This window comes from Pollachius pollachius (genome assembly GCF_949987615.1).
Source record: "Pollachius pollachius genome assembly, chromosome: 13".
Taxonomy (NCBI): Eukaryota; Metazoa; Chordata; class Actinopteri; order Gadiformes; family Gadidae; genus Pollachius; species Pollachius pollachius.
The window spans coordinates 5,811,900-5,839,885 of NC_136946.1; the positions used below are offsets into that span (position 1 = coordinate 5,811,900).

General features: G+C 46.5%; 1 protein-coding gene across 8 annotated transcripts in view; it reads right to left on the reverse strand.

Moving 5' to 3' along the window:
* Positions 1–27,986, reverse strand: part of pleca (plectin a) — a 92,481-nt gene that overhangs the window by 37,654 nt on the left and 26,841 nt on the right. For 2 of the 8 annotated variants that reach the window (XM_079749055.1, XM_079749054.1), the window contains exons 1-5: positions 16,972–17,648; positions 9,360–9,421; positions 3,885–3,974; positions 1,966–2,043; positions 1,617–1,709 (exon numbers count right to left, since the gene is read on the reverse strand). In XM_079749055.1, coding sequence (XP_079605181.1) covers positions 1,617–1,709; positions 1,966–2,043; positions 3,885–3,974; positions 9,360–9,421; positions 16,972–17,134 — 486 coding nt within the window. In that variant the 5' untranslated portion in view covers positions 17,135–17,648. Of the gene's footprint in view, positions 1–1,616; positions 1,710–1,965; positions 2,044–3,884; positions 3,975–9,359; positions 9,422–11,972; positions 12,176–16,971; positions 17,649–21,843; positions 21,976–24,665; positions 24,735–27,986 lie in introns of those variants that run through there. The other 6 variants (XM_079749058.1, XM_079749056.1, XM_079749059.1 and 3 more) reach the window with 4 other exon arrangements.

Sequence of the window (27,986 nt, forward strand, 5' to 3'; positions counted from 1 at the left end):
TGTGTGTGTGTGTGTGTGTGTGTGTGTGTGTGTGTGTGTGTGTGTGTGTGTGTGTGTGTGTGTGTGTGTGTGTGTGTGTGTGGGGGGGTACGTTAGGAATTTAGCAGAAAATCCACCTTATAAGCCTGATTTACTACCACAACTACGGTGTATGCTCCAGTGTTTGATGTCTGAATTATGTGGACACAAATGGTTTATATTACATGGGATTTCGTTTTTCCCTACTTTTACGATCCTTTTCCCAGAATACACTGTTTGAATTTAGCCAATCACAGGATACAAAAAAAGAAAAACAGTAAGTTGTGTTTTTTTTTCTTATTTCCACAGTAAAAAGCTGCCTTATAGCTTCAATTAAGATAATGACTTCAGTAAGTGTGTGTAGCTGAGAGTGTGTACATATATAAACAGCATATATTTCAATGAGCTGTTCCACGGTCTGAAGGGAAACGTCTGTCTTTATAACCAGCGTAGGCGATGGGGGGGGGGGGGGGGGGGGGGGGGGGTCGGGCGGTGGGAGTTTTGTTTTGGCAACCCGCTAGTGAGTCACGGTCAACTCATCATTTCACATCCAGGCTTTCTATACGGGGAAGGGTGGTGGAAAAAGCCCAAATGCAAATACACACTCTCCCACACACACACGCACACACACGTGCATAGGAAACCCAGTGCTGTGGTCTGTATGACTAACTCAGTCAAGGCCATTGGTGGAAACTGGGCCTCCGCCCCAATGGTTCCGGTCCACTGTTGGAGGCCAGACCCTCCCTGCTCTGGCACCCAGCAGTGGGTCGGCCCCCACCAGAACTCTCTATTGAGATAATGCTATAAAACACGTCCGGGGGCCCGGGGGATATCAGCCATTGTTCTGAATCACTACCGTGTGCCAGTCTGTGAGCGACGGCCAGCAGTTGGATCTCAAGCCTCTACAATGGCCGCCGGTGGTTTTAATGGAGTTAGCGTCTACTCTGGACGTTCTCCTGGGAAAGCGTGCGTCAGCGTGGAAAGCCACCCCAGCTCCACTTCACACAGCCTCCCTGCCACCCAACATTCTTCTTGATAACCGCAATGTCATCAGTAAGCTCCCACTGGAAAATCGGGATACCAAAATAATAAACAAACAAAGTAGCTAAGCTAACTGACAAACTGACTAATCATATTCCACACCAGTTGCTCAATTGTGCAACCGTTTTTTAATAGTAGGAATATTTACTCTGAAATAGTACATTGAGTTTGTTTCTCAGTTTAATCTCCAGTGGCCTTGAACCAATGCTATTTTAGAAGTAGTTTAGTCTTCCCAACGTAGCGTAGTATGTGTATAAAGACGTTAAGCGTTGCCAAATGTTGAGGAAGTCTAAAATGGATCAGGGTGGTCTGTAACGCTGACCACTTAATGGAGGCTGATTAGAAGACTTTCCACGCTAAGATACCAAGGAGTGTGTAACATTTAACACTGTTTATAGTGATTATGCCAAATATGTTTGAAAATTGAATTGCAGTCTTAAAGATAAATCATTCAATTCAATCAAGACCTTTGTTTAGCAAGATAAAGTTGAACGATAATTTGGGAAAAAAGCTGCCTGAAGGCTTTTTCAGTTCTATAGTTGTGTTTTGTAGTTTACCTGGAAGTGAAGGATGATGGTCCATATCAGACCCAGGGTCAGCTTGGGGTTTCCATCGGCGATGTCATCGTTCCTGATGTTGACCAGCTTGACCTTTGGGATTTGAAATAATAGCAATTGAGTAATCGATCAATTAAAGTTTTAATTTAATGTATTCGTTTTATACTTTATGCTGTGTAAATCAATACGACTTCAAAATAAGACTATATCCTCTATGGAGTGAGAAGATATCAATATGAGCATGAATTAACTCAACCCAAACTTTAGAATTATACTAAATACGTAACAAAGTGGGAAGCTTTAGTAAGGGAGCTCCGTGTTACATAAGGCATAGGGCTGAAGGTCTCACCTGTCTGTGTTTGAGGAAGTCCAGGGCGATCTGTACGTTCTGCAGCTTGTGGAAGCGCATGCGGCCCTTCTCCCGGGGCTGGGGAAGACAAGATGGCGGCCATTAGTTGCCATGGGCGACAGCGTCGTTCACACGCATGAGAAGTCAGCAGAGTGAGCCGGGCCTCGTTGCTGAGGGGCGGGATCGCAGAGAGCGGGAAAGTCTCTTGTGTGTTCACGCACTATAACAGTTCTGGACTCATAACTCATAATAACGTGAACATCTCCACAGATATGTCGCAGGGATATATATATATATATATATGTCAAACAAAACCAAACAGACACGAGACGGTGGTGAATTTTAGTAATATCGCGGTTTTGAGATTTGGTGTTTTAGTGTGTGATCGGAGCAGAAGTTCATTCCGGCAGTCGGGCCTATGTAGCTGACTCTGAGGTCCAGTCGACCAGGTCTGGAGGGGAGGGGAAGCATGGCAATGAGTCGAAGAAACAAAACGAAAAAATAAAACAAAAGGATTCTGGGCCTTTTCCTCCGTCAACTGTCCACCTGCTCAGCTACTCAGAGCTTTTCTGTAGCGGTTGATTAAAGTGAGCTATGCGTTATGCCCTCGGGGGGGCGAAATTGCAGAACTCTTGGGAGGATTAGGTCATGATTTAAGAACAACTTGACTATTTAACCCCACGTTCGAGCAGACCCCTGAAGCCAAGCTGTTTGCGTCTCACGATGCGTCTGATTTACGTACGACAGCCACAGAATCATTATGACCTATACGATGGTATTTAAGATACACACTCCAACCTATAATCAAACATAATCAATCCATGCAAATGCTGCCAGAATTTATAAGCAATCCGATGCCTTGCATTAGTATGAGCTGCAATATTATTGTCTCAAAGAGATGCCAATCCCAGAAGTTGAAAAGTTTATCCTAAAAGATTATGCCTCTTTTATTTTAAAAATAACTGTAAAATGAGTTCATATTAAACGTATATATAACAACATTAAAACAACAGCTAAAATCACATGACCTGTACATAACCAACACAGGACTAACAAACGAGGGACACCAGACCATGTGACCTCTAGCCGACCAATAGGGGACCCTTCCGCGGCGAAGGCGCATCGGTCGAATGGAGAAAAGGAGGCAGGTGAAGGATGGCACAGATAGAGAGAGGGGGCGGTGGGGGGGGAGGAAGTGACGTCATGCACTATCTGGCAGCCACCTGGCGGGGGGTGACACATGCCACGCCCGAAGAGGCGGCCAGTCCGGGCGCCACTCACCAACCGCACGTTCCTCGCAAGGTCGCGTTGCCGCGGCTACCGAGGCAAGGGCATCGCAAGAGAAAAGAGGCAGAGGGGGGAGGGAGGGGGGGAGAGTTCAAAGGTCAGCAAACAGGGGTTAGATAGAAAAGAACAACGGGGAATCTAAGTAATTATAATCTTAGGAAACAGAAAATTAATTAATGGAAATTAGTATTTTTAGGGGCTATGGAGGTTGTCAACCACAAGGTGAGCTCAAAGAAAAGTTAAAGGGGTATCGAGAAAGGAAAATCTAGTATTTGTCCGCTGCAAAAGTCTGATCTGAGGCATGCAAGGCAGTGTTAACAGGAAAAGCCAAGAGGTTTGCGCTATGTTACACAGGAAGTCAACAGGTAACAGCAGTTGAAGCGCATTAGAAACGTCACAATGACAAAAAAAGATAATATAAAAATGAACAAATGGCATGTTCACAAAAAATAAGCAAATGACGTCAGTTGGGTGAGGGGAGAGGAATCGGGAGAGGAGAGAAGAGGAAGAGGAGAGAGGAGGACGATAGAAACAAAGGGAGCAGAGGGTGGCGGTTGGGTTGAAGCAGGTCGAACCAGGCCACGCCCGCTAGCAGGTAAAGGGTCACAGGTCAGAGGTCAGGGTGATCTTACCAGGGTCTCCCCAGAGAGCACCTCCAGCAGGGAGATGAGGTTGTGTCCATCGCGGAGGTCTTCGTAGAGGTCCGTGATGTGCCTCTGGGCCTGAGGACGGAAGGGGAGCCATCGGTTAAACTTTTTCCCGCTCTTTTTCCGAACCCCAACTGATTTTCTGTTCCCAATGCCGACTTATAACAATTGCAGAGCGTATGGGTGGCGACAAATTAGTTATAAATATGAATATTGTACAAGGCAATAGGAGGTATAGGATAGACTGCATGTATATGACTTTCACTTTTAGTTTATGTAAATACATATGATGTTTTTTATATATTTATTTCTGCTTGAAAACATTATACGTATACAAATAAAAAGGTGAAGAATACACAATATATAGATGTTATGGGGCAAGAACCCTGAAATCCTTGTTCACTTTGTCGGTTCTGAACGTTCCATACTTTAGACTATCACACAAAACTTTACACAAAGCCCAGAAACCGTCTTTTCTGAAAACACTGGTTCATCCAACATAAAGAAACAGAGTAACACAGGGGAAAATGCCTAACCAAACACATGAGGTGGTGTTAGACTACTGTCAGAGGGGTCTGTCTGGGAGATGTGTTATTATCAACTATCGAGGCCAGGAAGCACCAAACAAAGCAACAAAACTCAAACACATGGTTTGCCCGTGCATGGTATGGCTACTTGCATGGATATATTACACAGGTAGAATTGACATGTGCTGTGTATATAATAAACCAGTTCTTCACTTGAAACTATGAAAAGGAGATCATCTTCTACACAAATATTGACGTCATTAAGGTTCCCTGAAATTGGTATTAACATAATAGTATTTTATGAATATTTTGAAATAATGGTGGTAATGTAGATGGATAACTTCAATGGGGTTATTTGACTGAAACTTTGATTGGCCATTTGGGTTGGGGTTCCAAATATAGTCGTAATCGTTCAAGTGCAGCCCATTACTACACAGCACTGAAGTTATTTAACATATTTCACATTCATATTGGTCAGTAATTCACGATCATTACCGAACCACCAACTGTCCTGGAACACAAGCACATCAGAAAAAAAGGACAAAAAACACAGGCTTCTATGATCGAGGAGGTTAGAGGGGTCAGGGGTCAGACATGAGGGGAAAAGTCGGGGGCGGGGGGGGTTCATGCGGAGAAGGGATGGGGTGTGTGTGTGTGTGGGGTTAGGGGGGGGGGGTACACTCAGCACTCAGAAGAACTGGCTTGCTTGACCGAAGCACCTACCTCCACTTTCCAGTGCTGGTGGGAGAGAGAGATGAAGGGTGGAGAGAGGGAGGAAGATGAAGGGTGGAGAGAAAGAGAGAGTGAGAGAGAAGAAGATGAAGGATAGAGAGAGAAAGATGAAGGGTGGAGAGAGAGAGAGGAAGACGAAGGGTGGAGAGAGAGAGAGTGAGAGAGAAGAAGATGAAGGATAGAGAGAGAGAGAAAGATGAAGGAGGAGAGAGAGAGAGAGGAAGATGAAGCATGTAGCCAGAGAGATAGGAAGTTGGATGTTGAGAGAGAGAGGAAGATGAAAGGTGGAGAGAGAGAGAGAGGAAGAATGGAAAGAGTGAGGAAGATGAATGTGGAGAGGATAGCGGGAGATACAGGGTAGAGAGAGAGGAGGATGAAAGGTGGAGAGAATAATGAGAGGACGGTGAGTGGAGACAGAACATTCTTTTTTGTTGTTGCCAGAGGATGAGGTACATGGGGAGAAATAAGAACCAGGCAACAGACACTCCGGTTTGATGGATGCATAAAAAAGAAGTTTGACCAGATATTGGTGAAGCCAATAAGCACCACCAATGTGGACTATTTTTATTACCATATGTTTGATTCCTAAGCTACAGTGCCTTGCAAAAGTATTCACCCCCCTTGGCATTTTTCGTGTTTTGTTGCCTCACAACCTGGAATTAACATGGATTGTTTGAGGATTTGCATAATTTAATTTACAGAACATGCCTACAACTTTGAAGATGTTTTTGTTGTTTTTATTGTGAAGCAAACAACAAATAGGACAAAGTCAATGTGCATAAATATTCACCCCCCTAAAGTCAATACTTTGTAGAGCCACCTTTTGCGGCGATCACAGCTCCAAGTCGCTTTGGATAAGTCTCTATGAGCTTGCCACATCTTACCACTGGGATTTTTGCCCATTCCTCCTTGCAAAACTGCTCCAGCTCCTTCAAGTTGGATGGTTTGCGCTTGTGAACAGCAATCTTTAAGTCTGACCACAGATTTTCTATTGGATTGAGGTCTGGGCTTTGACTAGGCCATTCCAACACATTTACATGTTTCCCCTTAAACCACTCAAGTGTTGCTTTTGCAGTGTGTTTGGGGTCATTGTCCTGCTGGAAGGTGAACCTCCGTCCTAGCCTCAAATCACACAGAGTGGTACAGGTTTTGCTCAAGAACATCCCTGTATTTAGCACCATCCATCTTTCCCTCAACTCTGACCAGTTTCCCAGTCCCGGCTGCTGAAAAACATCCCCACAGCATGATGCTGCCCCCACCATGTTTCACTGTGGGGATGGTGTTCTTTGGGTGATGCGATGTGTTGGGTTTGCGCCAGACATAGCGTTTTCTTTGATGGCCAAAAAGTTCAATTTTGATCTCATCAGACCAGAGCACCTTCCTCCATACATTTTGGGAGTCTCCCACATGCCTTTTCGCAAGCTCAAAACGTGCCATTTTGTTTATTGCTGAAAGTAATGGCTTTCTTCTGGCCACTCTGCCATAAAGCCCAACTCTATGGAGCGTACGGCTTATTGTCGTCCTATGTACAGATACTCCAGTCTCTGCTGTGGAACTCTGCAGCTCCTCCAGGGTTACCTTAGGTCTCTGTGCTGCCTCTCTTATTAATGCCCTCCTTGCCCTGTCCGTGAGTTATGGTGGGCGGCCGTCTCTTGGCAGGTTTGCTGTTGTGCCATGTTATTTCCATTTGGTTATGATAGATTTGATGGTGCTCCTGGGGATCATCAAAGATTTGGATATTTCTTTATAACCTAACCCTGACTTGTACTTCTCAACAACATTGTCCCTGACTTGTTTGGAGAGTTCCTTGGTCTTCATGGCAGTGTTTGGTTAGTGGTGCCTCTTGTTTAGGTGTTGCAACCTCTGGGGCCTTTCAAAAAATGTGTGTATATGTACTGACAGATCATGTGACACTTAGATTGCACACAGGTAGACATCATTTCACTAATTATGTGACTTCTGAAGGTAATTGGTTGCACCAGAGCTTTTTATGGGCGTCATAACAAAGGGGGTGAATACATATGCACATGCCAAATTTCAGTTTTTTATTTCTAAAAAATAGTTTTATGTATATATTTTTCTCATTTCACTTCACCAACTTAGACTATTGTCTTCTGATCCATCACATAAAATTCAGATTAAAAAATATTGAACTAAAGGCTGTCATGTAACAAAATAGGTAAAAAGCCAAGGGGGGTGAATAGTTTTGCAAGGCGCTGTATGTACATGACTCAATAGTAAAGTGCCTTTATTCGATTAATTAAAAAAATGTAAATGCATTAAATTGTAAAACATTTTCTAAAATGACTCACAAATATGGACTGCCGTTTTAAAATGCTCAGCCTCATGCTATCTGATATTGATCTTGGAAACCCATCATCGGGGATTGATTATAGAAAGACAAAAACAAAGTAGATGATAAAATAAAGAAAAGCACAACAACTTTCTTGTGAGTATCTTTTACGAGGGTCGTTCGAAGAACATCAAAGCTAAAGAGGGTGTTTTTTAAAATGGCTGACTTCGGGAGCGGCTTGTGCCCGCCCACCAGACGCTACAGCAACACGGCAGGACCTCGTTCTGACGCTGAACCCAAGCAGCCTTTTGAGGGCGAGCCAGAACTCTGAGCGGTGCCAGTCTGTCACGGATGCACAGGGGGTAGGATTTCCGGACAAAGAACAGAATAACAAGCGAGGACAAAGCCCGGTCTACCGGCTGAAAAGGACGTCCACAGCGACTCCCCTGTGGATCGGTCCGGGAATTCCTCTCTGGGCTGACAGACTTCAGTGGTGTGGTGAAGAACATGGCCTCCGTGTGCGCTAACCGCCTCAGGCTAACGATGTTCACCGCAGCACGGTATGACCTGTGACTCACATCACACCTTCTAAGACCACAAGATATCCTTTAGGGGTTGGTGTTTTTGTTGAGTCACTGCCAAGAAATATGGCTTTATACTTCATTTACTAGCCCTCGATAGGTCAACTGATATTAAAAGCTATGTTAGGTTGTGTACTTTATTAACCCATTTCCCCTCAGGGCGTGTAAATTATTTCTGATTCGGGTATTTAATATGACAGAACCTAAGTAAACTTACTAATACTAACCATCTCTAACCTAACCGAAATAGCCAAACTTAACCATGTCTAATCTAATACCTAACCATCTCTAAAACAAAACCTAAATATAACCACCCCTAACACAACACACGAATATAACCTAAATGTAACTCAAATGTGTTCATCTAACTTCATCTACTACCCAAACCTTTCCAATGAATCATGGGAAATGGCCACCAGGAAGTGTTCCATTTGAGCCGAAAACTACAATCTTGTCACTGGCCTCAGACACAAGTTAACAAGCCACCCCCCAGGCTGAGTTTGTGAACACTGAAACTTCCTGTTCTCTCTATCAGAACCCAGAGGCCCCAGAGCCCAACATGAAGCTTGGGGGGGGTCTGGGTTCCAGATGTGAATACTAAGCCCCATGAACGGCTCCCAATCTAGTCCAGACTAGGCGGATGTGTGTGTGTGTGTGTGTGTGTGTGTGTGTGTGTGTGTGTGTGTGTGTCTGTTTGTTTTGGGAGATCTTAACCCAAGCCAGGCCAGGCCAGGTGTGTGTGACTCACATCTCGTGCACGTCAACGGTAAACATGGAAGCTATGCTTGTCGTTCTTTTCCACAAAGGGTGGACACCGTTTGACGGCATGCATGTAGAAAGGCCTGTGTTTGTATTTTTTTTGTATTTTTATTCTTTCTTTCTTTATTATAGAGTGAGATAGAGAGGAAGGTATGGAGATAGAGGTGAGGACATGCAGCAAATGACCACGGTGAGGAATCGAACCCGGGTTGCTGCGATCAGGACTGAGCCTATACGGTTCGAGCTCTACCTGGTGAGCCATCGGGGCTCCCTGTTTGTATATATTTATGTGTCGTACATATATTGGTTATTTTTCATAGTGTAGGCCCAAGGATATGAAATCAATAAAGAGATATGCTGTGAGTCACCTGGCTAAGAGTTGCATGATGGCATGTCTATTAAACATTCCTTAATCTAGAGCTGCAAAATGAGAATAGCATGTCAAGGTTTATATCCTTCCACGGAAAGACAGTTGATAATTAGTCGTAATTAAAGGCTGTAGGAGACGTTTACCTTTGACTCAATAATTTCATGTCCAAAAATATTATGATTACATTTGTGACCTTACCTTCATCAAGTGTTTGTTGACCCATTTTGTGAAGGTCTTCTTCTGAACCCGGTCCCGTTCATCTGCAGAACAGAGAGAGGGGGAGGGAGAGAGAGAGAGAGAGAGAGAGAGGGAGAGAGAGAGAGAGAGGGGAAAACAATGGTTAAAGCCAAGCTCACTCTCCCCATAACCAACCAATCTCATGGCGTAGATTTAGGAAAACACAACGCCTCGGTTTTGTTGTTTTATGTATTTTTGCTTACGAAGAGAGAAGAGGAAACAAGTCACCCAAATCCTAACCTGTGCCGACCCGTAATCTATTTTTTTTAAACGATTTTTCAAACAAAAAAGAAAGAGGGGGCTGACAAGTGGGTCGTCCCTTCAGGGAACTCGTAAAGATAAAGGATGAAAAAAAAGAAAAGATATAGGGCGAGCGGGAAGACCTTCACTGTCAGGTATGCCTAGCTGCAACAAGTTCCACCTTGCTTTGATTTCATGGAGTTGATAAGCCCAGCATTGGACCTTTCATGGTCTGTCTGTCAACTCTTTCAATGTGCCGCATGAACCCTGATAAGTGGGTGCATCGCAATCCCGCTGCGTTCGAAAGGTTATCCCAACTGACGTCTCAAGGCGTCAGTTGGAGCTCCATAAGGGGCCTTATCCACCCGCCGGCCATCTTTGTTCTTCACAAGCACCCAGTTCCATCACCCTGCTAGTGATCAGACCCAAAATGGAACCAAGATGGCTGCTGGGTGAATAAGGCCCCTGGCCTCCTATAGGATGGTTAGGAGGGATCTGTCAATCACCACGTTACATACAGTATACAAGACTCAGCATGACGTGTACGCCTAGCAAAAGGAAACAGTTAGAGCCAATGCGATCACGACGGGCACTTGAGACAAAGATGCCAGGATTGCAATGGTGGAACCATTAAAACGTTTCGGAAAATAGTTTGATATGACATGGGAAGCAGTGCTCGGATCCCAGCAAGAGGAACGAGAAAAACGAGGAAGAAGTACAGTCCTTAGAGCCGACGCCCATTCAAGGGTGGCATCCCCCAGTGACTCAGCGACCCGGCCCGCAGACTACCAGAGGAAAAGGGGAAGTTGAATATAATTAAAGGCAAGAAATTACTATTTATACAGTTGCTATGGCCGCGAGTTGAGCAGCTCTCTGATTGGACCAGATGTCGGGGGATAATGACATGTGGGTGCTGTTGAGGATGCTGTTTAGTATTCAGGCATGACGGCGATGCTTTCACCCTCAAGCGCCTTACAGTGAAGTCAGATACAGGTCCTTGAGGCAGAGGTAGGGGTGCTATGGGATCTTGTTGAAGGCTGCCTGCAGTTAGGTGGTGGACAATGGGGATTGAACCCAATACCTTTCGGCTTTGTAGTCTCAACATCCCTAGCCCAGCACACATTCCTGCCTTGCATGTTGTTAAGTATATATACATAAAAGTGCGTACGTGGACACATAACCTCTCTGCTCCTAAGCCTGTTATGTCATGTCTCGGGGGGGGGGGGGGTTCTGCATGTAGCAAATGTCAAGGACATTCCACTGTGGACACACCCACTCCCATTACCCAGCATGCATCGTGGTTCAGGCAGGCTTCTGCAGCCCGCAGCATCACAGACTAGAGTGGTTAATGGGTCCTACATGTCTCGAGCTTAGCTGAAGACCAGAGAGGAGGTGAGATAATGAGGAAGGAGAGGTCTCGGGTGTCTACCTGCACCTTGGCTGCAGGATATTAATGCAGAGCTCTGTGACCTTATGGCTGTCAGCTGCATCATGAAGAAAAGTGTTGAAAAAAATAAATGAAACTATAATTATAAAATTATTATTTTAAAGTGTTGTTTGCCTCTTTGACACAAAAGTATTCCTAATTAAAGAAAATATGAAGCTGAGCCACATAACCATCCCACATGAAAGCACAATATTGCAACAGGCTATTTGTTATTGTGTGTTTCTGTCTGGTAGATAGGAGTGGCAGCAGAGAGAGGCAGTAAACAGCAGGGGGCGGGGGCGATTTGGTAACCGGGAGGCAGCGATCTTGGAAGTCCTTCAGGCATTAACAGGCAGTATCGGAACCTGCATGACGCATCAGGTCCTAAGTGACAACATCGGAACCGAAAAGACTTCATCGGAACCTGCATGGCATCATCAGAGCCGACGTGACATCACCAGAACTCACATGACACCATCAGAACCTACATGAAACCATCAGGACCTGCACGACATCCTCAGAACTTACAGGACTTCATCAGAACCTACGTGGCATCATCGGAACTTACATGACATCTTCAGAACCTGCGCGACACATCAGAACCTACATGAGATCATCAGAACCGACGTGACATCATCAGAACCCTGAGGACATCCCCTTTAAGCGAGCGTTAATGCGACGGAAAACGCTAGCTTGATTACCGGTGCATTGTGGAGGTTTCTGAAGGAAACTGAAACAACACAATCCGCGATCACACAAACCAAAGCAATCAAACCAACCAAAGTACAACCTCGGCTACGGTGAAGACCAGAAGACATCTCATTACGGGACACTCCCAAAAGACCTTGTCACCCACACCCACACCCACACCCACACACACCCACACACACACCCACAGCCACGCTAACCTTTCCTGTGATCCATGGAACTGAGCCTCCCCTGGTAGGGTTCGTCGGTGAACACCGAGTCGCTGTTCATGCTGTCGGTGGAGTAGGCCCTGTAGTGCTCCTGCATGGCCATGGCCCCAGCCCGCTACGCACAGAGCTAGCGCGCTACGGGGTCACGACACACGCCTGTCTGCTGCAGTGGGACGAGGGCTCCTTCTTCTCTAACACCACCCCACCAGCTCTGCTGCTGCTGCTAAACAGTGGTGGGGCATGCCTCTAAGTAGGAGGGTAGCATGTCCTGCTTAGGTGTCACTCTGTCCCACTCCCATTTTCTTCTTCTCTTTTCTTTTTCCCTTCTCGCTCCATTTGCTGCTCTGAAAAAAACTAATCGTTTTTCTGTTTCTCCACCCCCCCCCCCCCCCCCCCCCCCCCCCCATTCCAACACCCCTCCCTCCTCTCCTCCCTTTTTACCAACTCGCACAAAATGTATTCCCTCGGGCTACGATGTCAGAAGCTGTCAATTACCCCACAGTGTTCTGTTGGGACGGAGAGAGAGAGAGAGAGAGAGAGAGAGCGAGAGCGAGGGGAGTGAAAGCAAGTGAGAGTGGAAGAGAGAAAGAGTGGAAGAGAGAAAGAGTGGAAGAGAGAGAAAGAGAGAGAGAGAGAGAGGGTTGATTGAGTGAGTAAGTGAGAGGTAAGAAAAGACAGAATGAGAGAGAGAGAGGGAAAGAAAGCCGATAGAGGATTCTCCCTCCAGTGCTGCACACACACACACACACACACACACACGCACACGCACACGCACACGCACACGCACACGCACACGCACACACACACACACACACTATGTTACAACTAACCATGGCCTTACCAGCTTCGGGGCAGCAGAACGTTAATCAGTCTGCCCAGTCCCTAGACTGGCTTCGACTAAGACACGGTCAAACCAGGCCAGCAGCTCTGTGGTGGCGGATCAAACAGCCCTCTGAATGAGAACGCCTGTTCTCTCAGAACCCAACAGCAGGATATCGGCAATAACAATCTGGCATCAATGGAGGAATCAAAGTCCTTGGGCGCCTGAACCACACGTGCCAATCAAGAGTCTCAAAAGCTCCTTTCACCAATTAGCCGCAATTTGAGAGAACCGTCTGCTTTCCCACTCTTTCCCTCGGCGTCGGGGAGGAGAGCAGTTCAGGGGGTACGAAAAGTTTACCTCGGAAAACATACAGGATGCAAACCCGCCGCAGAGAGCATGGGAACATGGGAACATTCAAAAGGTGCTTCATGAAAATGCTGTGTGAAATGCTTGATTAGAAAGAATGAAAACAACCTTTGAGTTTTGAGAACAGGTGTTTAAGACTGGTAAAATATGGGGTTTGAAGATTCTCAGTTAATGGGTGTGCGCCATCTTGGATCAGCACAAGATGGTTTATTGCCCAAGAATCTGGGGTTGAAATGTGTTGTTAAAGTTACTGGGAAAGATATTCATCGCAGGGATCGTTCGCTCGAATCAATCTTAAAACAAGGAGTTCTTTTAAAAACAGTCAGCCATAAAAAACCAACAACCAACCAACAACCTGCAACCAACAAAAAAAATGTTACACAACTTTTCTGTGAGTATCAAATACAATAAAGACTGTGTGCTTTTCTGTCTGCCTTGTCACAAGCAAATTCACACATGTTTTGAAAACAGCGAATAACCCACTGCAAGGAATGACCTCTAAATCAAACAACAATCCATTCTCAGTAGTTCTCCCTAATCATCAAGTCAACATGTTTGCAGAACTATTTGCTGCACTACAGTTCAAGGCCTTCATCCAAGGATCCCTGGATTCCCTAGCCCCGGCCACCCAAACATCTTGCAGCGGCACTGGTGTGTTACATCTTGAATACTGGTGTCACGGTCCACCTTCGCGCTAGTCTATCTCCTCCGTTCAAAGGAGACTCTGAAAGGGAGATAGGAGGAGAGGATTCCTCAGGAGGTGGCAGCTTGCTGGGGCATGTAGCGAGATAACAAATCTGCCCGTCTCTGGATGTATGCTCTGCCACTGACACCCTACACTGGAGTAAGGTAGTAAGCTACCCCTTTCTGTTTGTCATTAACGTGCAAACACATTTTTTTGTAGGTTTTAATGCAAGTTGTTATGGTTGTATGTATTGTACATGGGTGTTTCTTATGTAGTATCAATCCAAAAATATAATTATTCAAAAAAGCACATCATTTTGTTTCATATCAAATCAAAAAATAGGTTGTTTTTACTTACAACCAAAATTATTTTTCACTGTTTAATATTCTGTAGGGTGAAGAAATGCCACGATGATTTAAATGAGCGTCGATTCAAGCCCGTGAAGGTTCAACATTTCTCTTCCAACCATCATCTGCTTCACAACAAACATACAAAGCCCACATCACAATCCATCTAGTCATCATCCACACATCACAGTGTGTTGGTGAAAAGCACTGACGACAGACAGGTTGTAACAGACTCCCTGTCAGAACGGCAAACTAGGAGCAGGCGGTGGGGGAGCTGCAGTGTTTGTGTGTGTGTGTGTGTGCGCGCGCGTGTGTGTGCGTGTGTGTGCGTGTGTGTGTGTGTACATGCACCCTCCTCCCGAGTTATGAAACCCAAAGACAGGGGGATGTTTATGGTGACAGCTCAGGCGTGAGAGAGGGGGGGGGCGATGGGGATGTCAGTTTATGTGCATTCCTGCTCAGGGTGTACATCCACCCATTCACCCACCCATCCACACACCCATCCCCGCCCTCCGCTTGAGATAGCGCTACCATACCCAACCCCACCCACTCCCCACACCACCACCTCCACCACCACATTCATTCCTGCCGGGACCCTGAGCAAGAGGCAGCATGTGTGAGGCAGCCGCTGGGCTCCATTAGAGGAGGGGAGGAATGCTGGATGAGGAGAGTTCCTCCACCCACACGTCGGGCTCTGGTTTATGATGGAGGAGGGGTGGGGGTTGATGGGGGGAGGGGGTGGAGGAATGGGTGGATAAGAGGGGTAGAGGGACGGATGGATGGAGAGATAGGCGACATGGAAGGGGTGGAGAGTTGGGGTGGATTAGAAGAGGTTGAGGACTGGCGAGATGCATGGAGAGAAGAGATGGCGAGATGGAAGGTCGGAGGGAGGGAAAGAGTGGAGAAAGGGACGGAGAGAAGAGATGGAGGGATTGAAGGGTGGAAGGATGGAGAGATGGAAAGGTTGGAGATGGACTGATAGAAAAGATGGAAGGGATGGAGAGACGCTGTATAGAAGAGATGGAGCAATGGAAAGGGTGGAAGGGGCGGAGGGGATTGAACAGGTTGGGAGAATGGATAGCCAGAGGGGATAGAGGGAGGGATGGTAGTAAATATGTCTGTGTCAGGGGCTGGCGGCTAAGCCAGGCGATGCACGGCAGGCCTTTGGGCCGGGAGGGGGCAAATCCAAGCGGGCAGCGGAGGAATGCGGGAAAGACATGCGCCATGGACCTGTCTCCCTGAATTCACTTTCAAATAAAACATTTGCAGGTTCTTTTTTCAGTTTCTGCTGTTTTGAATTTGGGAAATGTTCGAACAAATTGTGCAAGTATTATACTGAAAACGATGCCCTGGCAGTGAGACATTATTATTTTTTGCTCTTATTGATTAAGTTGCTTATTCTATTTAACAGAGGCAGTCTGGCTGCCTCATTGGGCTAAGGCGCAGTGAACTGCGTCTGTGTTCTTATCTCCGTTCGGTTCACACCCATCACTAAAACACAGATGTGAACAATTTACTGAGAAACACACTGTCTGCTGAAAGACTAAATTGGAAGCACTGTGCAAAGTATGTAAACACCACATGGGATATATTACGCACACACACACAAAAAGATAAAACTGTATTTTCCATCGCGTGGTTTTTCAGGAACATTTTTACGAGTGCTGAAATGCCGGGAAAATGTGCGCATCAGATGTGTGTGCGTCGAAAGAGCCAATCGATGAACTGAAGCCAAAACGCCGTGTGAAGAGCGCCGTCTATGTCGCCCTCTAGGGGGGAGAGCAGTCCCCACAGGCAGAAACGTTAACATTGACCGTTCAATTAGTTAATTAGGGATATAATTCAAATGTGTGAGTCCGAAGAAACGTACGATAGATTTCTTCGAATATCTATTGGGATATTTGTTTCATAGATAGGGTGTAATTAAGCCTGAATCCAACATAAAACCGTCATGTATGCCACAGGTGTGCAGTTTTAGAGGGGATTTAGGGTTAACAGGACCGTCCCGAAGTAGGACTGATGTTAAAGAGCCGTTTCCATGACAACATACCAAAACATACAGAAGCGGGGAAGCCATCAGTTCGTTATTTATGGTTTTCAGTGGTGTGGAAATAAGGGCGCTCGGGTATTTAGAAAGGAAGGGAAAACACTACTTTCGGACAACTCTGAGAAACCCAACCCATTTTATGCACCACAATAAACTCCCTATTTTTACAAAAAAAAAGTTTAAGAGATTTCTCAAGACACATTCCTCCTCCTTTCTGTAGCCTACAATAATATTTTGAAACACAATGGATCTACTTTAGAAAGAGCAGTGAGAAAACAACGCATTGTGATTCATCTTTTTCATGAGCCTATTTTTAAAATGACCCTGAATTATCAGAAAATATAACATAATTCTCAAAAAAATATATGATTGCTCGATTGACTATCAGGCTACTAATATGTTATACCTGGCATCCAAATGATCCGATACAATTATAACTTATTAAAAATCGCCTTATCTCCCTTCTCTGAAGACGCACTTCATCATAATGATTCACTCCATTCACAACAACAGGGTTATCAACATATAATTAATGAGATATTATAACAGCGGCTTGCGACGGGTTAATGTCCTGACGTCACCTCCCCCTGTTTCGCGCGGCTCCTCCTATTACAAGGAGCAGCGCCTTGATGGAAAGCGCGCGCTGCTGACCTACACGCTCGCGCCGATGTATGGGCGTTCGTGCCGCGGACTGTACCCATATCGGCGCTCGAGCTGCTTACCTGCGCAACACATGCGGCTGTACAGGTGGGAACAGACGTCTTCACAGCGCATCTCGTGAATGTAATTGGACCGGCCGTGGTGGTGGGTGACCCCCCACTCGATCTGGGCGCCGTACCAACAAGAAGACGAGGCATCACCGGGAATGTCTTTAACTTCGGCCATCGCGTGCGAAACAAGCGCACGGCGGCGCACGGCGGCGCGCGGGTCCGGTAAAACGCCCACTAGCACACAACGTGTTGTTGTGGCGGACCTCACCTTAGAGCTCAACACTTTGGGTCTTTCCCCCAGCCTCTATTCGAGCGACATGAAGTCAACCGGAGTGAAAGTAAAAACAAACCGGGGAGGGTCGAATCAGATTGCAGAGTAAAAAAAATCTTCCAGAGACGCTCTGCTGCCAAGCCCTGCCCACGTCATTCTTTGTACAGTGGATTTACTCCCTTTCACCATTGTTTTCGTGTAATTGCCAGCAACCGCGTCACCGGGCTGGCCATTGAAACCCCCGGTCTGAAGGACATGTCCCGGTAGCGTCCAGGCGGGACAGGCGGTCACGCTTCGGGGCTGTAGACTCCACGCGCACGTTCTCTATTTTAGTACGACGCCGTAATGACTGCCTTGTCTCCAAACTCCACAGCACGCGAGCGCAATCATTTGGAAAGTGTACCTACACGTAACTTTCTAAACTCACGCACCTGGTCCGGCACGTTTGAGGTTTAATTTGAATATTTCACATTTTAGAGCGCTACACCAGTCCGCCTGCGCCTACTCCCTGCACACAGAAGTGGGCGGTGCCTTGTTGGTTATACGGTCGGGTGTGAAGACTTTCCATTCAACAGCTGGAGTTGCATGGACATGTTGGTCGAAAAAAACCATTTACCTACATGCCATAGTTAAAATGTTTAACATTCACCAGGGATTTAAGGCATTTTACCCTTGAGGAAGTACTTCACACCTATTTAGCTAGGCAACTTTAAAAAAAAAAAATCATGCATATGTATCTCCAAACGAGGAGCTCAATGCTAAGGTCACGTTTTACATCGTGGGCTATTAACAGTAAACATCACTATTATGCCTCAGGTTAAACGATTATTTTGTGTTCACAAAGCCTGTTCAAACAGCCATTGCAATGTAGTGAACTTACTTCACCACCCAATTATCATAATTATATACATTCTCCATACATTTCTGAGTGATAATAAGCATTGGTATCCAGGTAGATTTTAGACAATGCAATTAATGGCGTTTGAAGACAATGGGCCAATTGAATTGAGAAAAGACACGCCACTCTAAATTATAAATCACATTATGAAACATTAGAAGGGTGATCATTAAAGATAAGCCTGCACCTGTGCAGTGGCCCTATTTTGAACACTGGTGCTAGTGTAGCTACGCAGCAGGGCTAGCAAGAATTAACCTGACAGGTGGTTAGCACCGACGCCTGAAACGGCTCGTGGTTGCTGTGAATTAGAGGAACATGTAAGCCTTGGTTGCTTAGGCCCTCTATCCTTGTTTGTGGGAAAGTGACAAATTGGTTGCTAGAGATGTGTTCCTCAAATTCCACACATCTGTTGCTTATGTTTTCACTTTCTAATGGGCTTTCTTTCACTTCTATGCACAACTATTCTACAACTAGAGGCTATCCCTGTGTGCCACAGGGAAGAGAATCACTGAACGGAGACACAACAGAACACAATAAGCGCAGGTTCTATCCCGTGTCCACTCTGGCAGAACCCGGTTCTCCTGTTGTCTCCCATTGTGTTCCACGCGTTTGATGCGGTCATGGGTGTGTCTTTCTCGATGGATAAGAGGAGTAGTAACTTCTAACATTTTTTTCTCCAGACCGATTTAACTTTATAAGCCTGGATTTAGACAAGGCTGGAACGAAATGTTTGTTGTATCAAACAGGCACGCCTGGATAAACTAAATTAGTCAAACGAACCGTCGGAATAGGGGTAAGCTTTGTACAACCATTACCAAACAAAAGACCAAACCAGTCATAACTCTTGGTCGATGATTCCCCTTCCAACTTAAACGGTGGAGGACATCTTCCTGAACTAACGACATCTTCAGTCCATTGTTCTTCTCTGTAATCATAGAGACATTAACAGTTTGTCTCCCCTAACTTAGACCTTGGTCTGGGAGGTGTGAAGTGTGAAGTGTGCATGCACAGACAGACTCTGTCTTCCCTAATCTGCCCAAGGATAACGACGAGACCTATGGCATTGACTTCCTAGACGGCGGGGTTTGTTATGGCCGTATCCAGGATACACTGACCCCACCCCCACCGTATACAGTGTTGAGTGATCTCTCTGCGCCTCCGCTTCGTGTGTGGCGATGGTGTTGGGTGGCTCCAAAGACATTTGCTGGGGCTTTTTTTAAAACTTGGCTGGGGGTCATTCCCCTTCACCCACTTCCTCGTGGGCTTCCCACACGCCAGCGAACCCCAAAGGCACCTTGTCGTCCGCACACACCATAGTCCTCTGCCGACCCTCTTGGCCGACCTTTGTTTGTGTGTGTGTGTGTGTGCGTGTGTGTGTGTGTGTGTGTGTCTGTGTGTGTGTGTGTGTGTGTGTGTGTGTGTGTGTGTGTGTGTGTGTGTGTCTGCGCTACGTCAGTGCTCGTAATATCGACCTGCACCCAGATCCCGGCCACCATTCTATTTGTGTGTTTACTGGAAAAAGTCAACACATGTCATGTCAGATGATCAGCTACAGCAGCAAATGTCCCTTGTTAAATAATACAGCAATACAGCGCAGCAAGTCTCTAGCGAAGCATAAGCTGCTGTTGAACGTTGCTGGTTACCTTTGTACCGGGCCTGGGACAAACCCTGCCCCGCGCTGCGCTGAATGTAAGTCTTTTCACATGCAAATCCGTCTGTTGACAGAAGATTGCGTGCAGCCTTGTTTGGATTGCCGTTGCTGTTCTGCAGCAGTCAACCTATCTCTCTCTCCCTGGCAGCCATTGTATATCTCCCACTGTTTATATATATATATATATATATATATATATATATATATATATATATATATATATATATATATATATAGATAGATATATATATATATGTATATCAACCGACGCAGTATGTATTGCAAGCCCGTTAACAATTGTATGAAACAGGAGACAAAGATTAGGTTCTGTTATGACTGAAGGCTTGTGTGACATTTTCTCTGCACCAAACTGCAGTTGTAAGTGGATGCTCCAAATCAATCCAACAAACCTGCACAGATTTTCTTTTTTTTTTAGCTTTTACTGCTATAGCCCTTTAAACGGTTGCAATAATCCATTCCGGTCAGATCCATTTGTCTATTAAGTGTTTCCATTGCCCTGCATCATCATCAGTATAAGTGGCGCAGACAGACTTTTATGAGTCTGTTCTACCTGACCGCCCCTATCAAATACCTTTTTCTATGCCAACATTCTGCCGAATCATCCTCCTCTGACCATAACAAAAACCTGCAGAGTCACTGTAAGGAATCCTCGTCCCTATGGACTGGTAAATGCTTCCTGAAACAGGAAGTACAGCTCCCAGTACAGCCTATGAGAGACAGAACAGACCGGTGGAACAGTACATTCATTAGACCTGTCATCACGCCAGTCAAGCAATTGACAGCCGCCATCGATAGAAGCCATTAAACAAGTTGGCTCGACCATGTTACCCTAACAAAAAAAAACAGTCATTGTTAGGAATGCTGTCCTTCACCTTTAAAACCTTTGTAAACCGCAGAAAACAGTTGACTAATGGTTTTCAGGATATCGTTATCTACTGGCCCTTTCCCAGAAGAGAAAGTCAAGCCCTTTAAAGTGTTCCGACCAAAAACAAATATGTCGCAAGATTCACAAGAGACACGCTTTCTCGTAGCATGAAGTGATTGTCGTTGTAGAAAACCTTTGGGTTAAAACAAGTTTTCATTACCCACCACTCTGCACACCTGTAACCTCTCCCCAGGTGTCCTGTCATTTGAATAAGGGTGTGTCTGGTTGGAACACCAGACGCCTCCATCCTGTCAAACTGTCAACAGAAAAATGAGGTGTGTCTGATGTAAGGCGACACAAACGTTTAAGGTAACCTGAGAACGCAGAGATTCCCTTGGTCTCACGTTTTGCTTTAGAACCTATCAACCGGTAAAGAAGAAAATAAGATGCTTGACTTGAAGTGTTGGGTTGGATTCCAGGGAAGGACCCTGCTAAACAGGCCCTCCGAAAGACACAAGTGACACAATTCAACTTCAAACAAGTTGTGAAGCATGCTAAAGGCTACTGTTTAATTCAAATAAGCGCAATTAAAAGGAACAAGGAAGTCAAACTGCTCCAACTGTCACTGAAGTTTGCTTTGAGGACATGCTAACCCAAAGCCAGGCCATGCTGAAGGGTGATTCAAAGATGGGGTTTTGAAACTGCTGAGGGGCCAGGAATACTTCAGCTCCTATACTCCAGTCATCAGGTTACACCCGGCACCGACAGGGTTAACCCCTGACGTTCCCACCCAACAGGAAACCCAGACAGGAAAAAAAACAGAGAGAGAGAGAGAGAGAGGGGGAGTGGGGAAGAGAAACGAGAGGACGCGCACCAGGCAAAGAACAGAGAGAGCTGCGCACACAGGAGAGAGAGAGAGAGCGACCGAGAGAGCGAGAGAGAGAACGCAGCTTCTAGCTAAACTTCTAGCAGAACAAGTTTCTAGCTAAACACAACAGGCAAGCCTCGATCTACGCTACGGAGAAACTAACTCAAGAAACAACTCCCTTTCCTTTCCCACTGTGAGTCCAGGACGACGCGCAGACACCAGCGGCTCGGCAGAAGTAAACAGAGCGCTCCACCGCGTCACAACAGCAGCAGCCGTACCGGTGGTTTTCCCGCGGCCGCGCTTCCCTTACCTTCCTTCTTGCGTTGCCTCCACTGCCAGACGGCGATAAGCGTTAAGATGTGTCCCACCACCACCAGGGCGGGGAACACAGGTCCTTGGGGGCTAACCGGCATCGGGCCTGGGACAGAGTGACAGCACTCGGCCGCGGCAGGCAGGTGGGAGGGCCTGGAGGGTGGGGAGGGTGGGGGTGGATGAGGGGGAGGGGGTGAAAGGTGAAGGGGGAGTTGAGGGATAGAGCAGTGGGTGGTGGGTGGGGTTAGTGGGAGGAGGCCTGCGCTAGGGGTGTGGGGGCATCCTGGACTTTAAAAAGAGAGCAGGAAGGCCAAGAAGCTGGCGACTTTTTGCGATTGGGAGCAGAATGAAAGAGAGCTGTTCCCTCCCTCTCGCCCTCCCTCCCTCTCGCTCTCCCTCCCTCCCTCCCGCCCTCCTTCTCTTGTTCCCTGTGACTCACCGCTCCGGCAAGAGGGGCTGAGCTCTCCCCTCCCTCCCTCCCTCCCTCCCTCCCCCCCTCCCTTCCTCTCTCTGTCTCCTAACTCTCTCTTAACAGTTTCTCACAAATACTGTGAGTGTTATTTATTACAGTGCGAGTATAACTTCAGGTTCAGTGCTAAGTTTGGAGCGCAGACAGACTGCCTGGCCCTGACTTGGCTTGAAACATAATGTTGCTTCCTGGTGCAGAGAAGCTGAAGTGGTTCCACTGGTCTCCCATTACAGGACTGCTGCCTGTCCCACTAAGGCTGTCTGTCGGAGCTGAAGTACACTCAATAATGCACAAGTCTACATTGTGTGGTAACAAACACACACGTGGAGCCACACCTACACACACTGAAGTCAGTCAGTGATAAGGAGGCCTGGAACAACGCGGCAACAATTGAGAAACACCATAAAACACGTCTGACAGTAAAGCATTCATTGCCCCACCGATGATCATTTCTTCCCCATGACAAAGCCCCTCACTGATATTTTCCTCTGGTTTCATGGGTCCTACCAAGTCCAAGGTCTAGGCTGGTCCAGTTCCAGTCCCATGCTCTCTCTGTGATTTAACTGGGAAGCCATGAGTGAGTTCAGATCAGTTGGTTTATTATGGAAATTCACTTTCTCTTCTGCTAAACGTTAATTGCTACCTTATGCTTGGACGCTGTGAATGGGGCCACAAGATCTTTCCAGAACACTCAATTGTGGAGCGGGGGCGAAGTTTACCACCAACCAAATCTCAACTACTGTGAAGGGTAATGTCTCTCTGCAGTTTAGATGGCCTCAAGCATTATTTTCTGTCATTGTCATTGTTATGAGAATGACCAGGAAACTAACAACTCAAAGATTGTTCAAGCGACAAGTCACACCCACGATGCCCAGGAGAATTCAACACTGTTTGTTTTGAACTTTCAAGTAATGACCTGCTAATCTTTCCTTGACGCAATAGTCACGTAAAACTATGTTTATTATTGATTACCTATAGCTCTTTAAGGTCCTGACTCATGTCTTCATTCAGGGCCTGCTTTCAGGGCTACGAGGCCTTTGTAATGGTTTGACATTGAATCATGTCCTCTCCCTGACCAAGGCATATCACCTGATTACACTCCAAGCTGCCAACAGGAATATGTAAAACATGGACTCGATAATTACAGATTAAAAGCGTGACGCTGTTGTAGGAATACGAGTTGAGCCGGTTTAAAAATAAAAGAAGAGAGAAAAAGAGTCTGAATAAGTTTACATACAGCACAGTAGAGGACAGTCATGCAGTAACCTAACACCCAGGATGCCGCCATTGTTGCACCGTTCGCAACACGTTGCCACGTGCCGACCAACTGCCATAAAAAGTTAAAATAGACCTCAACGTTACATTCAGGTCGACTCCGGTCAGTCTATTCAACCACGAGAGCCCAAATCAGTATTTCTGTCCTTGTGTAAAGCCTGAACAGACATTCAAATATCGTATTCCGCAATGGAATTAATGAGGCAAATGAGTGCAATGAATCACAAAGACATCTGTGTACCACCTGGTGGAGACACAACAAGTTATACAGTACTAAAACAACACAAAAATAGTACAACTTGATGCTCTTCATATCTATTTTTTTTAATATATTAAGTAAAATAATTTCAATTAATAATTTAAAGTGATATCACAAAGTTGACAGGGCTTAAAAAGGTCATGCCAATGTCAGCCATGTTGGAATCCATCACGCTACCGGTAGCCCCATTTCAAAATGTCCGCCAAGCCCCCCATAGCACCATTTACAATTAGTTACAGTGAGCAGGAGAGAGCGAGAGAGAGAGAGAGAGAGAGAGAGAGAGAGAGAAAACACTCCACCTTTGTGTGGAACAAAGTGGTTACAGCCCTCCTTGTCTGGGTGAGGCCAGCCCACTACTGTAAACCTTCCATGGCCTGAATTCACCCAATCATTCCCAGATGCTTGGTTCTCGTCCCGCACCCTCCTATATCCCCCTCACTTCTGGAGAATTAAAAAAAACATCTGGCTCCACAAGTAGATATTTCGAAGGCTAAGTGGGAGCCAGCCAAGCTATTAAGCTATTAAGCTAAACGTCAAAGACCGGTTCAACCAAAGACTCACAACCTAAATAGAATCACAGTGTAAGCTGAGGAATGGCAGAAATGACAGAAATGTGTCTGTCCTCTCTCAGGGACCTCCCGTGGGGCCAAAGCAAGATACCCTGAGACGAGGGCGTGGCATCGGCCCCGGGCGGCATTCGTCACCATGGGAACCAATCAGGTGTCCCTCAAAGGGCAGTCACCAATGCCTCAAAGGCATCCAGGAAACCGATCAACCAAAATAGAGAGTGATGACGGGAACCGAGCCATGGACCTACCTTCCGGGCGTCTGGGACAGCAGCAGCAGCAGCACAGATCCATCCTAGAGGAGGGCTTTGAACCCAGTATACCAGATACCAGTCACAGAGCCGCAGAGCACTCAGATCTGGCCAGAGGACATGCAGATGAAAACCAGGGGGGCGTGCTGGGAATGATGGAAAAAAGGAAAAAAATGGGAAGCGAGGGGGGGGGGAGAGAGAGAGAGAGAGGGAGGGGGAGAGAGAGAGAGAGAGAGAGAGAGAGAGAGAGAGAGAGAGGGGAGGCTTGGAGGCTGGGAAATCACCACCATACAGTCTGGCGAGTCCTTGGTCTAAATTGTGTTTCCTTTTCCGCAGTGGAAACTATGGAGAGCCATCGTGGGTCATGGCGGCTCGTGAGGAGGGCCCCTGGACGGGCTCCATGTTCAGGGGGCCGTGAACACACCAGGAGAGACCTTCTCTCTCTCCTTTACCGGCACGGAGACAAAGAGCAGAAAACAGGGATGTGCCAACCAGCCTCACAAAGGCTTCTCTGTGAAAGCCTTAAAAAAGTTGGGAAAGGCGGAGGAATCTATGATCTTTCTGAAAGACCGTCATCAGACTAATACCATAATAACCCGTTTATCATGGAAACAGCTCTCAAGTGTTCTGGCCTTCAGCGTGAGACCCCTAATGAATTCGACCTTTCAGTGCGTCTGAATGAATGAAATGCGTTTTTGAAGTTTAGGGACCTTCGTTCTTTGGCACACGTTCACTCGACTCGTGGTTAATATACACACACTGCAATCATTTTTGTTTTAATTAGTGACTTGGTTCCGTTGCATTGCTCAAAGAAAACAAACAGCCAGATGTCAGGCAACATCTGTATTCCAGCCAACTACAGCGGTCTATATACACTCTACCCCCCCCCCCCCCCCAGCCCCAAAACAGATGCATGCCATACTGTTGTACCCCCACCCCCCCCTAACGCCCACGTGGAAACTGTAATCCCCCCGCTGGGACTGCAACTACTTACCCATAATGCTCCTGTGTAGCCAGGCATGGCTTCAGCCACTCAGGGGCTTCCCCCAGCGCACACCCACCCTGGGCCTGCTATCAGCGAAACAAGATCCCACCCCCCTCCCGGCCCCCCACCCAGACCCCGGCACACAGCGTAGGATGGAGGGACCGATGTGGTTGGTGTGCCTCCAACGATTCTCTGACATTCCAACAAACACAGAAATTACGAGAAAGTCTTCTTCTCTAAATACAGTGTTTTACCACTCGGGGTAAATACAGGCTGGCTCTGGGAAAACAAAATCGCACCAGACCCATAAAGAGCCACACGGTTACAGAGGGGGAACGCACTTCAACTCGAAAAAGCTCCACAGAAGTTCACAGAAGAAGTAACAAGAAGAAGGGGAAGAGGAAGAAACATGGTTTGTCTGCTGACGGGAGAGCCACGGAGGTTGCGAGTGCGACACCCGCCGCACGTGCGTTCCTATTCTATCCTATCTGGCCCCCACAAAGCACCTCTGTGCTGACACCTGTTGGTGATAGGGGGGAACTGTCCCCGTCTCCCCGGATGAAAGCTCCTACCTTGGCCGTTCTGAATCAACACCTCCATGAAGTCGATCGAGTGACACAACTCCATCGCAGTCACGGGAGGAGAGGGTGAGGGGAGGGGGGCTGCGTCGCGAGATGGCGGTAAAAAAAACCTGAATCACTTGACGAATCACTTGGCAAAAACAAGACAAGCAGTGGGGGACCCGCGGAATAGCCCTGAGCTCCTCAAACCAGCTGTTGCTCACTTAGAGTGAGGAGGAGCAGTCGGAGGAGGAGGTCGGAGCTCCCATTCACAACACTAGTAGTAGGTTTGGCTACCAGCAGGCGAGGAGAGAGGAAAGGACAGAAGGCCAGAACCAAGGGGGTGACTGCCACATGTTCTCATCTGGACCGCTTCCCCCGGAGTCAGCACCGGCCAATGTAGGCACGCACATGCACACACACATGCACACACACATGCACGCACGCGGGCACGCACGCACACAAACAGGCAGGGGGAAAAGAAAGCTGAGTGTGGTTTAATTGGATTCACATTTTCCTAGCCTCAGCTTAGTCATGCAGGAGTGGAAAGTCGTCAAGCAGGCACCGGTGCATTAAGAAACCAGGGAGCTGCTGCTTCTGTCTCCCGGCAGGTCACTACTGATCAGATGAGGTACAATTCCCCTTTTAATCAGTGTTAGGCTTATAGCCATAAGCTACTGTGTTATATTTATTTGCCTATTTCGGCATGTAGCAGACACTTTTATCCAAAGCGACAGTGTTTTAACCCAAAGCAGTGGTTTAGAATACAATGTCATTAAGGAGCAGGTAGGGGTTTGGTTTGTCACCCAAGGAGGCTTACAGGTAAGCTACGGACATTTGAGGATCAAACCCAGAACCTTTCGAACCGGATTGAAACACCCTCACTTTCCAGCCCCCCATTTATAGATTTGTTGTTTTGATACCAGCACACAAATGTTCAAATCCAAAAATGTAAAGTATTGCATCTGTAGATCATTACTCGATGGATCATTATGGTAGCACATGTTATTATGGTAAATATGGATATGAAATAAGCCTTTGTTTCCCAGCAGATGGCAGTAACAAAACCTTTTTGTCTTGGATTTTTCCCTTTGGGGGATTTGGTCTACGTCCAATTAAGACCAGGATGCATATCATCGTCAGGTACACAGACAACGTATGACGCACAGTTTACACAGAAAGAACCGATGCCATTTTGAAAAAAGACGGTTCTTCAGTCGCTCTTTGTTCATGCATGTTTAATGAAACAGACACCTTGTGTATCTGCAGGCTGTATGTTATGATGCCATTAGACATTAATTTGCGAGACATTGAGGACTGCACTGGATTAGTGTTACATATCACTGGTTTTTGTACTGCCCTCGGGTCTGTAACACAATCCCACAAATTTGTGAAGCAACATTTTTCAAACATTCCCGAATTAGGCTAATAAGTATTAGTAAATATTTCCAACACACAAACAACCGGAGTGCCTGTTCGAAGTGTCACCAATGAGTCACTCCACACGTGAGAATGTCTGGCCCTGTTAGTACTCACTTCACTGCTAAGAGCCCAGCCTATAGCTACGGTACTAACTAATGCCTTTATAGGTACAAGATACCTAGGTTGAGGTAACACTCAAACCCACTGCACCGTGCAATGTGGGTTAAATACTTGGTCACTTTCCTTACGATATGGTCGCATAACTGCTTTTTCAGGCTTTGATTACTTCGTTTAAGTAGCATACACTGGCCAGTGACACTAATTCTAACCAATTCAAAATAAACGGAAACCTCA